The 12,167-nt window shown below is 32.6% G+C and overlaps 1 protein-coding gene across 3 annotated transcripts in view; it reads right to left on the bottom strand.

Moving 5' to 3' along the window:
- The window catches only part of KIFAP3 (kinesin associated protein 3), a 146,038-nt gene that overhangs the window by 110,488 nt on the left and 23,383 nt on the right, over nucleotides 1-12,167 (bottom strand). For all 3 annotated transcript variants that reach the window (XR_004817618.2, XM_035719360.2, XM_049112307.1), the window contains exons 4-8: nucleotides 11,948-12,003; nucleotides 11,263-11,404; nucleotides 8,137-8,236; nucleotides 6,924-7,048; nucleotides 4,562-4,660 (exon numbers count right to left, since the gene is read on the bottom strand). Coding sequence is in view for 2 of the 3 variants with exons in the window: in XM_035719360.2 (XP_035575253.1) it covers nucleotides 4,562-4,660; nucleotides 6,924-7,048; nucleotides 8,137-8,236; nucleotides 11,263-11,404; nucleotides 11,948-12,003 (522 nt within the window). In the remaining variant the exon portion in view is untranslated. The remainder of the gene's footprint in view (nucleotides 1-4,561; nucleotides 4,661-6,923; nucleotides 7,049-8,136; nucleotides 8,237-11,262; nucleotides 11,405-11,947; nucleotides 12,004-12,167) is intronic.

Genomic DNA, 12,167 nt, shown 5'->3' with positions numbered 1-12,167 from the left:
AGGAGAACACAGGAGCAAACTTTTTGACCTTAGCCACAGCAACTTCTTGCAAGACACATCTCTAAAGGCAAGGGAAACAAAAGCAAAAATGAACTGCTAGAACTTCATCAAAATAAAAAACTTCTGCAGAGCAAAGCAAGTAGTCAACAAAACTAAAATGCAACCTACAGAATGGGAGAAGATATTTGTAAATGACCTATTAGATAAAGGGCTAATATCTAAGATCTATAAAGAACTTATCAAACTTAACACCCAAAAAACAAACAATCCAGTCAAGAAATGGGCAAAAGACATGAACAGACATTTCTCCAAAGAAGACCTACACATGGCCAATAGGCTCATGAAAAAAAATGCTCCACATCATTTGTCATCAGGAAAATACAAATCAAGACCACAATGATTTGTTACCATGTTATAACACTAATAATGGCTAAAATCAACAGGATAGGAAACAACAAATATTGGTCTGGATGTGGAAAAAGGGGAACCTACTTTACACTGTTGGTGAGAATGCAAGCTGGTACACCCACTCTGGAAAACAGTATGGAGGTTCCTCAAGAAGTTAAAAATAGAGATATCCTATGACCTAGCAATTGCACTAGTGGGTATTTACTGCAAAAATACAGATGTAGTGAAAGAAAGGGGCACCTGCATCCCAATGTTCATAGCAGCAATGTCCACTCTTCAACAGATGAATGGATAAAGAAGATGTGGTATACTTATACAATGTAATATTATTCAGCCATCAGAAAGGATGAATACCTACCATTTAAATTGATGTGGATGGAACTGGAGGGTATAATGTTAAGTGAAGTAAGTCAGTTGAAGAAAGACAATTATCATATGGTTTCACTCATATGTGGAATATAAGAAATAGCAGGAGGAGAATAAAGGGGAATAATAAAGGAAGGAGGGGAAACTGAATGGGTAAAAGTCAGAAAGGAAGACAAACCATGAGAGACTTTTAACTCTGGGAAACTGAGGGTTGCTGAATGGGAGGTGCGTGGGGGGATAGGGTAACTAGGTGACAGGCAATAAAGGAGGGCATGTGATGTGATGAGCACTGGGTGTTATACTGTATGTTGGCAAATTGATATTAAATTTTAAAAATAAAAATTATTTGTGATCTCAAAAAAAAAAAAAGGCTGAATCATGAAGTGGAAAATCTGAACAGACTAATAAAGAGTCAGCTTGAATCAATTACCAAAAACCTTGCAAAAAAGAAAAGCCTAAGACCAGATGGCTTCACAGGGTACTCCTAGAAAACATTTAAAGAAGAATCCATGTCAATCCTTCTCAAACTCCTCCAAAAAATTGAAGAGTTACCCCTGATACAAAGCCAGATAAGGACACAAGGAAAAACATAAAACAAAACACTATAGATCAATATCCCTGATGAACAGAGATATAAAAATTCTCAATAAAATACTAGCAAACTGAATGCAAAGCACATACCATCACCAAATAGGATTTATCCCTGGGATATACAGATGATTTAGCATACACAAATAAAAAAAAACACGATATATCACATTAATAGAAAAGACAAAAATCATATGGTCATCTCAATAGATGCAGAAATGGCATCTGACACAATTCAACATTCTTTCTTGATAAAACTCCTAAGAATAGAAAGTAAGCATAAAAAGGCCATATATGAAAATCCAATTACCAATAACATACTCAACAGTGGAAAACTGAAAGCTTTTATTCTAAAATTAGCAAAAAGGCTTACTCTTGACACTTTTATTCAATATAATATTGGAAGAACTAGCTAGAGCACTTAGGCAAGAAAAAGATATAAAGGTATACAAATTGGAAAGGAAGACATGAAATTGTGTCTATTTACTGAAGACTCAATTCTTATATAGAAAATCCTTAAGAGTACCAAAACACTGTTAGAATTGATAAGTGAATTCAATAAAGTTTCAGGATTAAAAAATCAATACATAAAAATCATTTGTACTCCTATACACTAACAACTATATAAAAGAAAATAAAACAATCTCATTTACAATAGCATCAAAAACAATAAAATTCTTAGGAATAAATTTAAGCAAATAAGTGAAGGATATATTTACTGAAACTATAAGATATTGATGAAAGAAATCTGAAGACACAAATAAATGTAAAGATATGCTGTGTTCAATGATGGGACAAGTTATTATAATTAAAATATCCATAGTACCCAAAGACATCTATGGAATCATATCCTCTCTATCAAAATTCCAATGTCATTTTCACAAAAATAGAACAAAATACAAAAAATTGTATAGAACCATAAATGACTCAAAATAGCCAAAGCAATCTTGAAAAAGTATAAAGATGGAGGCATTATACTTTCTGGTTTAAAAATATGTCACAAAGCTATGGTAATCAAACTGTATGGTATTAAGCATAAAAACAGGTATTAGATCAATGAAACAATTTAGAGCTCAAAATAAACCCACATATAAAGGTCAACTAATATTTATTTGACAAGAGAGCCAGAAATACTCAAGAGGGTAAAGGATAGTTTCTTCAAAAAAATGGTACTGGGAAAACTAAATATTCATATAGAAACAAATGAAATTGGGCCCCTAACACCACTCATGAAAATTAATTTGACTTACAAAAGAAAAAAGGACTGAGATAGGATTAGGATTAAGGACTTGAAAATGTAAAACTCCTAGAAGAAAACAGAGGGGAAAAGTTCCTTGACATCAGTCTCGGCAATGATTTTTGGAAAATGACACCAAAGTACAAGCAACAAAAGTAGTCATCAAGAAGTGGGACTACATCAAACTAAAAAAGCTCTGCACAGCAAAAGAAACAATCAACAAAATGAAAAGGCAATGTACAGAATGGGAGGAAATATGGGGTTAACACCCAAAAGATGTAAGAAACCCATACAACTCAATAGGAAAAAATCAAAACAAATCAAATCTGATTTAACAATGGACAAATGCTCTGAACAGACATTTTCCCAAAGAAGATATACAAATTACCAACAGATAAATGAAAAGGTGTTCAACATCACTAATCATCAGGGAAATGGAAATCAATACCATGACAGAGCACCTCATACCTGTCAGAATGGCTATTACTAAAAAGACAAGTGATAAATGCTGCCAAGGATGTAGAGTAAAAAGAATGTAAATTGGGAGGAATTTAAACTGCAATTTATATTCCTGTTAAATATAAATTCCTGTTAAAGGAATATAAACTGGTGCAGCCACTATGGAAAATGGATGTTTCTCAAAAATTTAAAAATAAAACTACCATATGATCCAGCAATACCACTTCTGGGTATATATCCAAAGGAAATAAAATCATGATCTCAAAGAGATATCTGTATCCCTGTGTTCACTGAGGCATTGTTAATAGCCAAGACACAGCAGCAGCCTAAGTGTCCATCAATGGATGAATGGATAAAGGAGATGGGGCATACATATGCACACACACACACCCCAAAATATTATTCATTCATAAAAAAGGAAGATATTCTGCCATTTGTGATAACACAGATAGACCTTAAGGGTATTATTTTAAGTGAAATCAGACAGAGGAAGACAAATATTGTATGTTCTCACTGAGTATGTGGAATCTAAAAACACTGGACTCATAAAAACAGAGTAGATCATGCTTACCAGAAGCTGGGTTGTGGGGGAAATGGGAAGACCTTGGTCAACAGATATAAACTTTCAGTCATAAGATGAATAAGTTCCAGGGATCTAATGCACACCATGGCAAATACAATTAACAATACTGTATTGTGTATTTTAATACTGCCATGAGAACAGATCTTAAGTGTTCTCACCGTAACAACAACAACAAAATGGTAATTATGTGAGGTGAAGGACATGTTTACCAACCTTACTGTGGTAAACATTTTGCAATATATGTGTACACCAAATCAGCACATTGTATACCTTAAACCTAACACAATTATATGTCAATTATATCTCAATAAAACTGGAAAAAATCAATAGTCAACTCCAAAGCAGGAGTGGAATGTACACTTAAAATCCCTACATTACTCTCACTAACCTTCATAAAATTTTGTATCTTATCAATGGCTGTGAAACTTTATTCAATTGTTAGAGCTCTCAACAAACCTCAGAGACTGTTTTTTACTAATCAAGAGAAATACTATGAGAATTTTTATATTGATTTCCTAGGAAAGCACAAAATAAATAAGACATTAGTACTATTATGTTATAATTAATATTAGTGTTTGAGAGATCAGATTGTCATTATCAAAAAGGACAAACACTGGATTAAAAGATCCTCTCTGAGTAAACAAATTACAAGTATATACACATTTAAGAGCTGAATAGAAAAAAATAAAATAATAAAATAAATTTTAAAAAAAGAGCTGAATAGGCCTCTTGGTGGAAAAATAATGGAATGAAACTTAAAACATTATTACCCATGCTAAAGACAAAAGAATTTACAGCTTATTAAAACTAGAGACTGTTAAATTATTCTAATATTAGCTTTACCAATCTGAAAAAAAATTGAACAAAATCAATGTAGTGTAAACACTTTGTTGTGTTTCTCATTGCTTAGGAAATCATACCTCGTAAGAGCTGTTCCTGTTTTACCACAAGTCCCTGGTATTTTTTAAAGGTTTTTTCATAATCTTTTCTCAAGGTTTGGTTTTCAGGGTCTTCATCAAGTAAGCAACTTAAGTTAAGGATCATGCATACTCATTGAAACAAAGAAAATCTACTGAAATACTATGAAGAACAGTACTATTTTATGTGCAGTGTTACCCAGTTATTTTCTATAACCAATAGTTTAAAATATTCATCTCTACACAATAATTTTAGAACTTCTTAAACAAGGGTTCATGGTTATGCTTGGAGACTTTGGGTAAATGCATGTTTAGGTTTTACCAAACACCTGAATCCCCAGAAATTTTATGGAAATATCTTATGTATGTACACCAGTGGATCCATGAATCTAAAGGATTACTGCCTCAGAGAGTGTTTTAGTTAATAAGAATACTTAATTCCACCTTGGACAGATGCCCAGAACATTCAAAGGATGTTGATTAGACCTAAAATGCTTTAGTATCCTCTTCAGACTCCCCATCAAAGAGAACTATCCTGAAGTTAGAGGTCAACAAGATTTTTAAATTATACCTTATGGCCCCAAGTAATCCTCTGGACAACTGCAAAAATAACTTGTTATTTCAGTCTGACTTCAGGATCAGTGCTTGGGGAAGCACTTAAAAAACTTCCCTCTCATTGACTGCTGCTTGTATCAAAACACAAGGAATCTCCTGCATTTCAGTATGCCTTGTAATCCATGACATGTCATAGTTAATTTAAGCATTTTTTTCCATTCTTACTAGTTCATGAATAATGGTACATCTTTCAATCAATGATATCTGATACTTAACAGGAATATGATATATCCTAAAATATCAATTCCCATCACCCAACAATCACAAAATATTAATTAATAATTACTAAAAGTTCCATTAGTGGTTCTCTCCATACACCTCCTATTAAATGAATTTCAGGTGTATTTAGGAGACTTGTAACTCTAGAAATGATCTAAAGTCTCCAGGATCACTGAGCTGCCCATAGGATTTAAATCTACACCATTTAGATGTCAGAAGCTCATAGCACAAACAGAAAACCCCTAAACCTGCAAAGATCTTAATTAAGAAAAGTCAAACTTGTGTGTACGTTAGGGTGAATTTTTAGAGTACCTTGGGGATTTCATGATGGAAAGGTAAGAAATATATGATACTCTGCACAACAGGAACAATATTTTTACTTTTTTTTTGGTAAAGATTTTATTTATTTATTCATGAGAGACACGGGGTCCGGGGGTTGGGCAGAGACACAGGCAGAGGGAGAAGCAGGCTCCATGCAGGGAGCCCGACGCAAAACTCGATCCCGGGTCTCTAGGATCACACCCTGGGCTGAAGGCGGCGCTAAACCGCTGAGCCACCCAGGGTGCCCATATTTTTACTTCTTAAAAGAGATCAATAAATATTGGGTTCAAAGGAAAATTACCAGTATGGTTGCTAAATAAGCCATATGAATAAGCTAGGACCTATAACCTAGAAAAATTAAGCTACAGAGGCAGTATGATAAATATTTTCAAATACAAGAAAAGTGATGTTTAAGAGACTACCCTATTCTATTTTGATTTAGCATGCAAGATTAGATTCAAGGGACAGAAGTTACTGACAAGTGGATTTTAGTACACTAAGCAAAAGAACATTATAATAAATAGGATGTCAAACCACAGAATGAACTAAATAAATAAGAAGAAACACTGTTGAAGAAAAGAGTAAATATCCAATTTGTAAAGGAAGCTGCAGAAAAGATTTCTGCATTGAAAGATAGTTTAAAATACATCATTTAAAAAAATTTAATAATAAATTTATTTTTTATTGGTGTTCAATTTGCCAACATACAGAATAACACCCAGTGCTCATCCCGTCAAGTGCCCCCCCTCAGTGTCCACCACCCATTCACTTTAAGATTCTTTTCATAGGTTCTATCATTCTGCAGCCTCTTAGATTTGAATATATTAAGAATTTTTGGACATAATTAGTAAAACAGAATTTAATTCCAATCAAAGTCAACTTATGACAGACAGAACTACATAAACCATGGTGAGACAGGGCTTCAGTTAACCAAAGGATCTTAGGGGATATAACGATAAGGTCACTTAAGAGAATCACCAGCTCAATTATCCAGGACCACTATTACCTGCTCCTTCTAATAAACTAATCAAAGAGACAAAAAGCACATGTCAAACTATATTCATTCTGATAGTTTCAATCTTCATCTTAACCTTCAACACTCTTTTATTTTTCCAAATAATGTAAATGGCAAAAAAAACCCCAAAACTATCCCACCTATCTACATCTCATAGCAACAACCATGGGGTGAAATGCCACTCTAAAAGGATATCAGCTTTCTTCTTCTTAGAGAGTTCTTCTTGCCACAGTTCATGTCTTTTTAACTCATGATCAATGATATTCATACATAGAGCTCCAATTTTATAGTGAGTGATAAGTCCATGAAACTGAGAAAAGCTTAAAAGAAGAGATTTTAGTATATATTTGAAGCAATATGTTTTGTAGATTCAGGAAATTTATTTTGAGTAAACACTTGTACAATGGATGTAGAAAGTAAAATTTGATATATATTTCAATAAATGACTACATCCATGGTATACTAGGCAGAGACCCGAAGTTATAAGATTACTTTAAATATATTTTCACATACTATCCTTACCTGAAATAAAATTACTTTTAAATTAGAAATGAAAGAAAACACATTTTTTTGTAATCAACCACCATTTTAACTATTCAGACACTCTCAAAATAAACTTTCAGACTGCTGTAAAACAAAACTAATAACAATACTAATATTAAATAAAATAGATACCAGAGAATATAAATCAGTAAAATATTAGTTATCAGGTTTTTGCATGTGTTTCCTATACAATTCATTCATCCAAGTATTTATTTAATAAATATCTATTTGCTAATGCTGGCACAGTTTTAAACAGAGGCAATTCTCTGGGAATTGCCTCGAAATTTTTCACAGTATCTCAATGAACAACTTTCCAGAGAATACATGTATACAAATAAACACATATGGATACCTAAAAGTTATCATATATATATATATATATATGATACATACATATGCATACACACACACACACACACACACACACATATACACAGTGATACATCACTGGCACTTACTCTGAGTCAGGCTTTATTCTAAAAACTATCCAAAATGGTGTTACTATTATTATCCAGTTTACAGATGAGGAAATTGAAGCACAGAGAAATAATGTAATCAACACGGGTTGTAAATAGCAGTACTGCTATTACGTGGATTCAAATCCAGTCTATTTTCAGAGTCAATACTCTTAAATTCTAAACCATTTTACTATTCTACTCTGCACATGCATGGGTCAGGACAGACTGAATGAAGGACAGAACATCGGAAAGGACAGAGAATGGGAAAGAGAGCATGAGTTTAGAGACAGAACATGGGCAGACATACAGGAAGACTGAGCAAACCAGTAATCCACAATCCAAACCATTAACAAAGTGAAAGAAACAGAGAGAGATTTCTACTTTTATTTCTTAATTTTTATACTTACCTAGAAAAGCAAAAAAAGATGTAAATTATGTTTGTAGCCAACTCAACACTTTGTTTCCAGTCTTCTCTTAGGACTCTTGCTAATGCACCAAGGGCAGTTTCTAATGACATAACAAACATATAAAAATGATCATTTGCCTTGCCTGTAGTATAAAGGGTGATTGGTTTTAAATGTCTACTTATTAATAAATAACAAAGCTAAGCTAGAACTGGAATAAAAAAGGAAGGTGTTTCTTTCCAACACAGAAAGCTGTTTTTAAAATTGAAATACAGCTTTTACTTAAAAACTCATAACATGTAACTTTAAGTCTCTAACTATAAACAGAAAAGTAAAATATGATTTAGATAAAGTAACATGGTAAGTATATTGAGTGACAAAAAAATAAAAAGACAATTTATTTTTTAATTTGTATTTCCACTTATAATCTTGCTACTACAGTGCCATTTTTTTGTTTGTTTTTTAACATCTGATTTAATGTGTTTGTGAAGAAGGAAAAAAATAGAATCAGTCTAAAAAATAATGAGCAATTTAGCAGGCTAACACTAGCTCCATTGAAGCAAATTAATAAGCAAATAAAACTTACAAACATAAAAATAAATCTATTTTAATATTATGTTAAATTAATGCCAACAGACATAAAACAAAAAATCTTTCATAAAATTAGCTTCAGGGTAGAATAAACATCTCTGCTAGATTTTTATCTTGAGAAAGGGAAAAAGTTAATGAACTGATTAATGAGAATTACCATATGCTAAGTAAACATAAAATAATGAGACCAGTTTCTAATTAGAATTGTTACATAGCTTACCAATGCTTAAAATATTAAAGCATTAAAAAATATCTGTGTGTTATACAGAGATCATAATTCAACTTTTTATAATAGGCACTCAGAACCTACTGTACTTTATGGACTGCATTATTAGTATTAGTTATGGTAATAAAAGTGTTCAACTTATTTTTGCTCTTTGGTCATTCAGAATATGAAACAACTATTATTAATCTACTTAGGAACTTTTCAAGCTAAAAAACATCCTACAATATCATTTCATAATGTTATTAATACTCACAATGCAGAGCACTGGTATACCATATGCTTTGAACAAAACTGTCTAGAGTCAAGTAAGTAGATAGGCAACATACATTAACATGTAAAAGCTCCATAAAGTTCTACTTAAAGAACCTGGTAACTTTTTTATTCAGTAGTAATTAAAAGTATTTCACCACTATAATCCAGAGGAACCAATATTTCTTAGAATATACAGTTGACCCTTGAACACACTGGTATGAATTCTGTGGATTATGATTGGAAAGAAACAAATGACTAGGAGGGAAGGCAAATGAAAGATGCAGAGAAGTCTGAGACAGCAGGGCTCTTGCCTGCTCCTGGCATGCCTCACATCACTCACTATCTGTTGGAAGGTAGGTTCATCGAGGTCTTGAACTGAGAGGTACATAGGAACCAGCTCTGGGAAGAGATTGTTACTGAGGTGGTGAGGCATGGTTAGTCACAGGCCAGAATCGGCCAAGGACCACAGAATAACTTGCCATCCTCCCTCAGCCCTCCACTATCCCCCACCTAGGAGTAACAAGTCCAGAACAATGGGGCCAAGAGCACCAAGCAGGAACCTGGGATGCAGAGTGGACAGCAGGGTGGTTGCTGTCCGTGGTGCTGAAATCTCTCCAAAGTGGGGAACTAACTCCTCCAGGGAACTGGCAGCTCACTACTTGCCAGCATCTCCTATAACCATAAACTGCATTAGAACTTCATAAAAGGGGTCTGGTCTGATGGAGCAAGCAACCTAGAGAGACAGGTGAAAGTGTTCTGCCTTCACTCAGATTCCATGTATACAAATATTTCCCATATTCTTGGGTATGGAAGGAAGGAACGGGTGCCACTCCATGATCCAGCTTAACTTTGGTTGGGGACAAGGAGAGGTGTGGTGCCTTGTTCTATTACTGTACTATATGCAGTTAAGTTTCTTAAAAGTCAAAAATTACATGTGTATTTTTGACTGGAGGGGGGAGCTACACCCCTAAACCACCCTCTCCATTGTTCAAGAGTCAACTGTGCTTTGGAAAATAATGTACTATAATGTCATGAATTTAGGTATATAGCTAATTACCTATTTTCCAAATTTTATTTCATTTTTCTCCATTAGTATAGAATAGAAAAGAGTCTCAATAAAAATATAGCTATGGGAATTGTACATAGATCATCAAGAAATAGCCAAAATAAAATTATGAAGTTTACTGAAGGCCAAAATATGACCCCAAATCAATTTATCAGTTAAATGCAATCATTTTTTTTTAGTTAAATGCAATCATAATTAAAATTCCATTATAATTTTTTAGAGCATATGATAAATCAATCTCAAAATAATTTATTAAGAAAATGTATAAGACCAGCAACACCTATTTTAAAAAAATCAACAAATTGGAACATTCTCCTACCTACTCTAAAACTCTACTCAAAATACAAAACAAAACATAACAAAACAAACAGTATAATAGTGGAATGCAAATTATCAAATAAATCAATGGAAAAGAAAAAAAAAGCATTAAAATATACCTATGAATATACCAGAACAGTACATGGCAAGAATAGGTTTTTAAGAAGTATCTATTGAATAACTGAATGCCAGGCATTTAACAGAAAAGACATTTCAAATCTTTGGGGAAAGGAGTATTCACTAACTAGGTTGGAATAACTGGCTATTAAATATGCAAAAAATGTACATCTCTACTTTCTACTTTCAATAAAAATGAATTTCAGGGCCAAGCATTTCTGTAACCAAAGTAAGGACCTCTGAAGATCCATTTCTCTATTAGTGTATTAAAACACTGGTAGAGTTTTTACCAGTTTAACTGGTAATAAAAGTCCTTCAGAAGAGAATAGTACCATTAATGCTTTATTTTTATTGTTTAAATTAAATGATATGTGAATTCTTCACAGTAGTTAAGTGTTATGGTCTTAAGTTAAAAAATTTTCATAAGAAGGTAACAAAGATCTGGGAAACAAATGCATTCCTAACTTTGGTATAATGTTAGCTTTCTCTTTTGTAATAAACTTAAAAACCATATTATACAACAAATTTTCTATTTTTAATATTTATAGATATAAATCACCATTCAATAGCAGTTCTTCCAAGTTATCAGGATTTCGAGCAAGCTGCAGGATCAAAGCAGAACCCCGAACTTTGTCAGGAATATCTTCATATAGTAACTCAATGTATTCATCCATGTCATTAATGTTAGCAACTTCATCAATCTGAAAGAAAGGAAGAGGAAGTACTCTAAAAGAACAACAATGTTCAACAAAGCTACTGTCAAAAGAAGGATATTTTATGGTCAATATATTGCCCTTTTAATAACAGACAAGTTTTCAAAGTACTCATAGTCCTTTCATAGAGGGGAAAATTAGACCTTTGGGTGCTAGGAATCCAATACAAAAGTAGTTATATATTATATAAAAATAAGATATATACTCTAAAATTGGCCTATTAATATAAAGTATCTTAAATGTAATACAAAATAATTTAGTTCTACTTCAATAGGTTAATTGGTATTTAAAAATATAATGCAATAAGAATATTTAAAACACTTCAAAACTTACTTGTCAAAGTAAATATATCTAAAAAACATGCCACTAACTTTTGCCTGTATGAAATACTGAATATCTACCTTTCCAGGTTCTAAGTTCAATAATTTCTAATTTCCATATCTATTTAATGTTATTATATGAATTATTGATGGGAAAATGGAACAACCTTACAATCAATCAGTTATCTATTAGATCAGAATACAGTCTTACCTCCATTCCTTCAAAAGGAGGTGGATCTTTAGGCTTGCTTGATTTTTCTTTTTTTTCTGTAAAAAGATTTTTTTTTTAATGAGAAGAACTAAGTTTTTAGAGTTACTGGGCAATTTTTATTTTTAGCAGCTGACTTCAATTATGGCTGAGTTGAGGATCTTAAAACTGAATAGTTTATAAAATCATCTTTTTCCCGATAAATAAAAAAATCAAAACTGTT

This window comes from Canis lupus, chromosome 7 (assembly GCF_003254725.2).
Source record: "Canis lupus dingo isolate Sandy chromosome 7, ASM325472v2, whole genome shotgun sequence".
Lineage (NCBI taxonomy): Eukaryota > Metazoa > Chordata > Mammalia > Carnivora > Canidae > Canis > Canis lupus.
The sequence above is the reverse complement of the archived record's forward strand: the minus strand, read 5'-3'. Positions and strand labels throughout refer to the sequence as shown.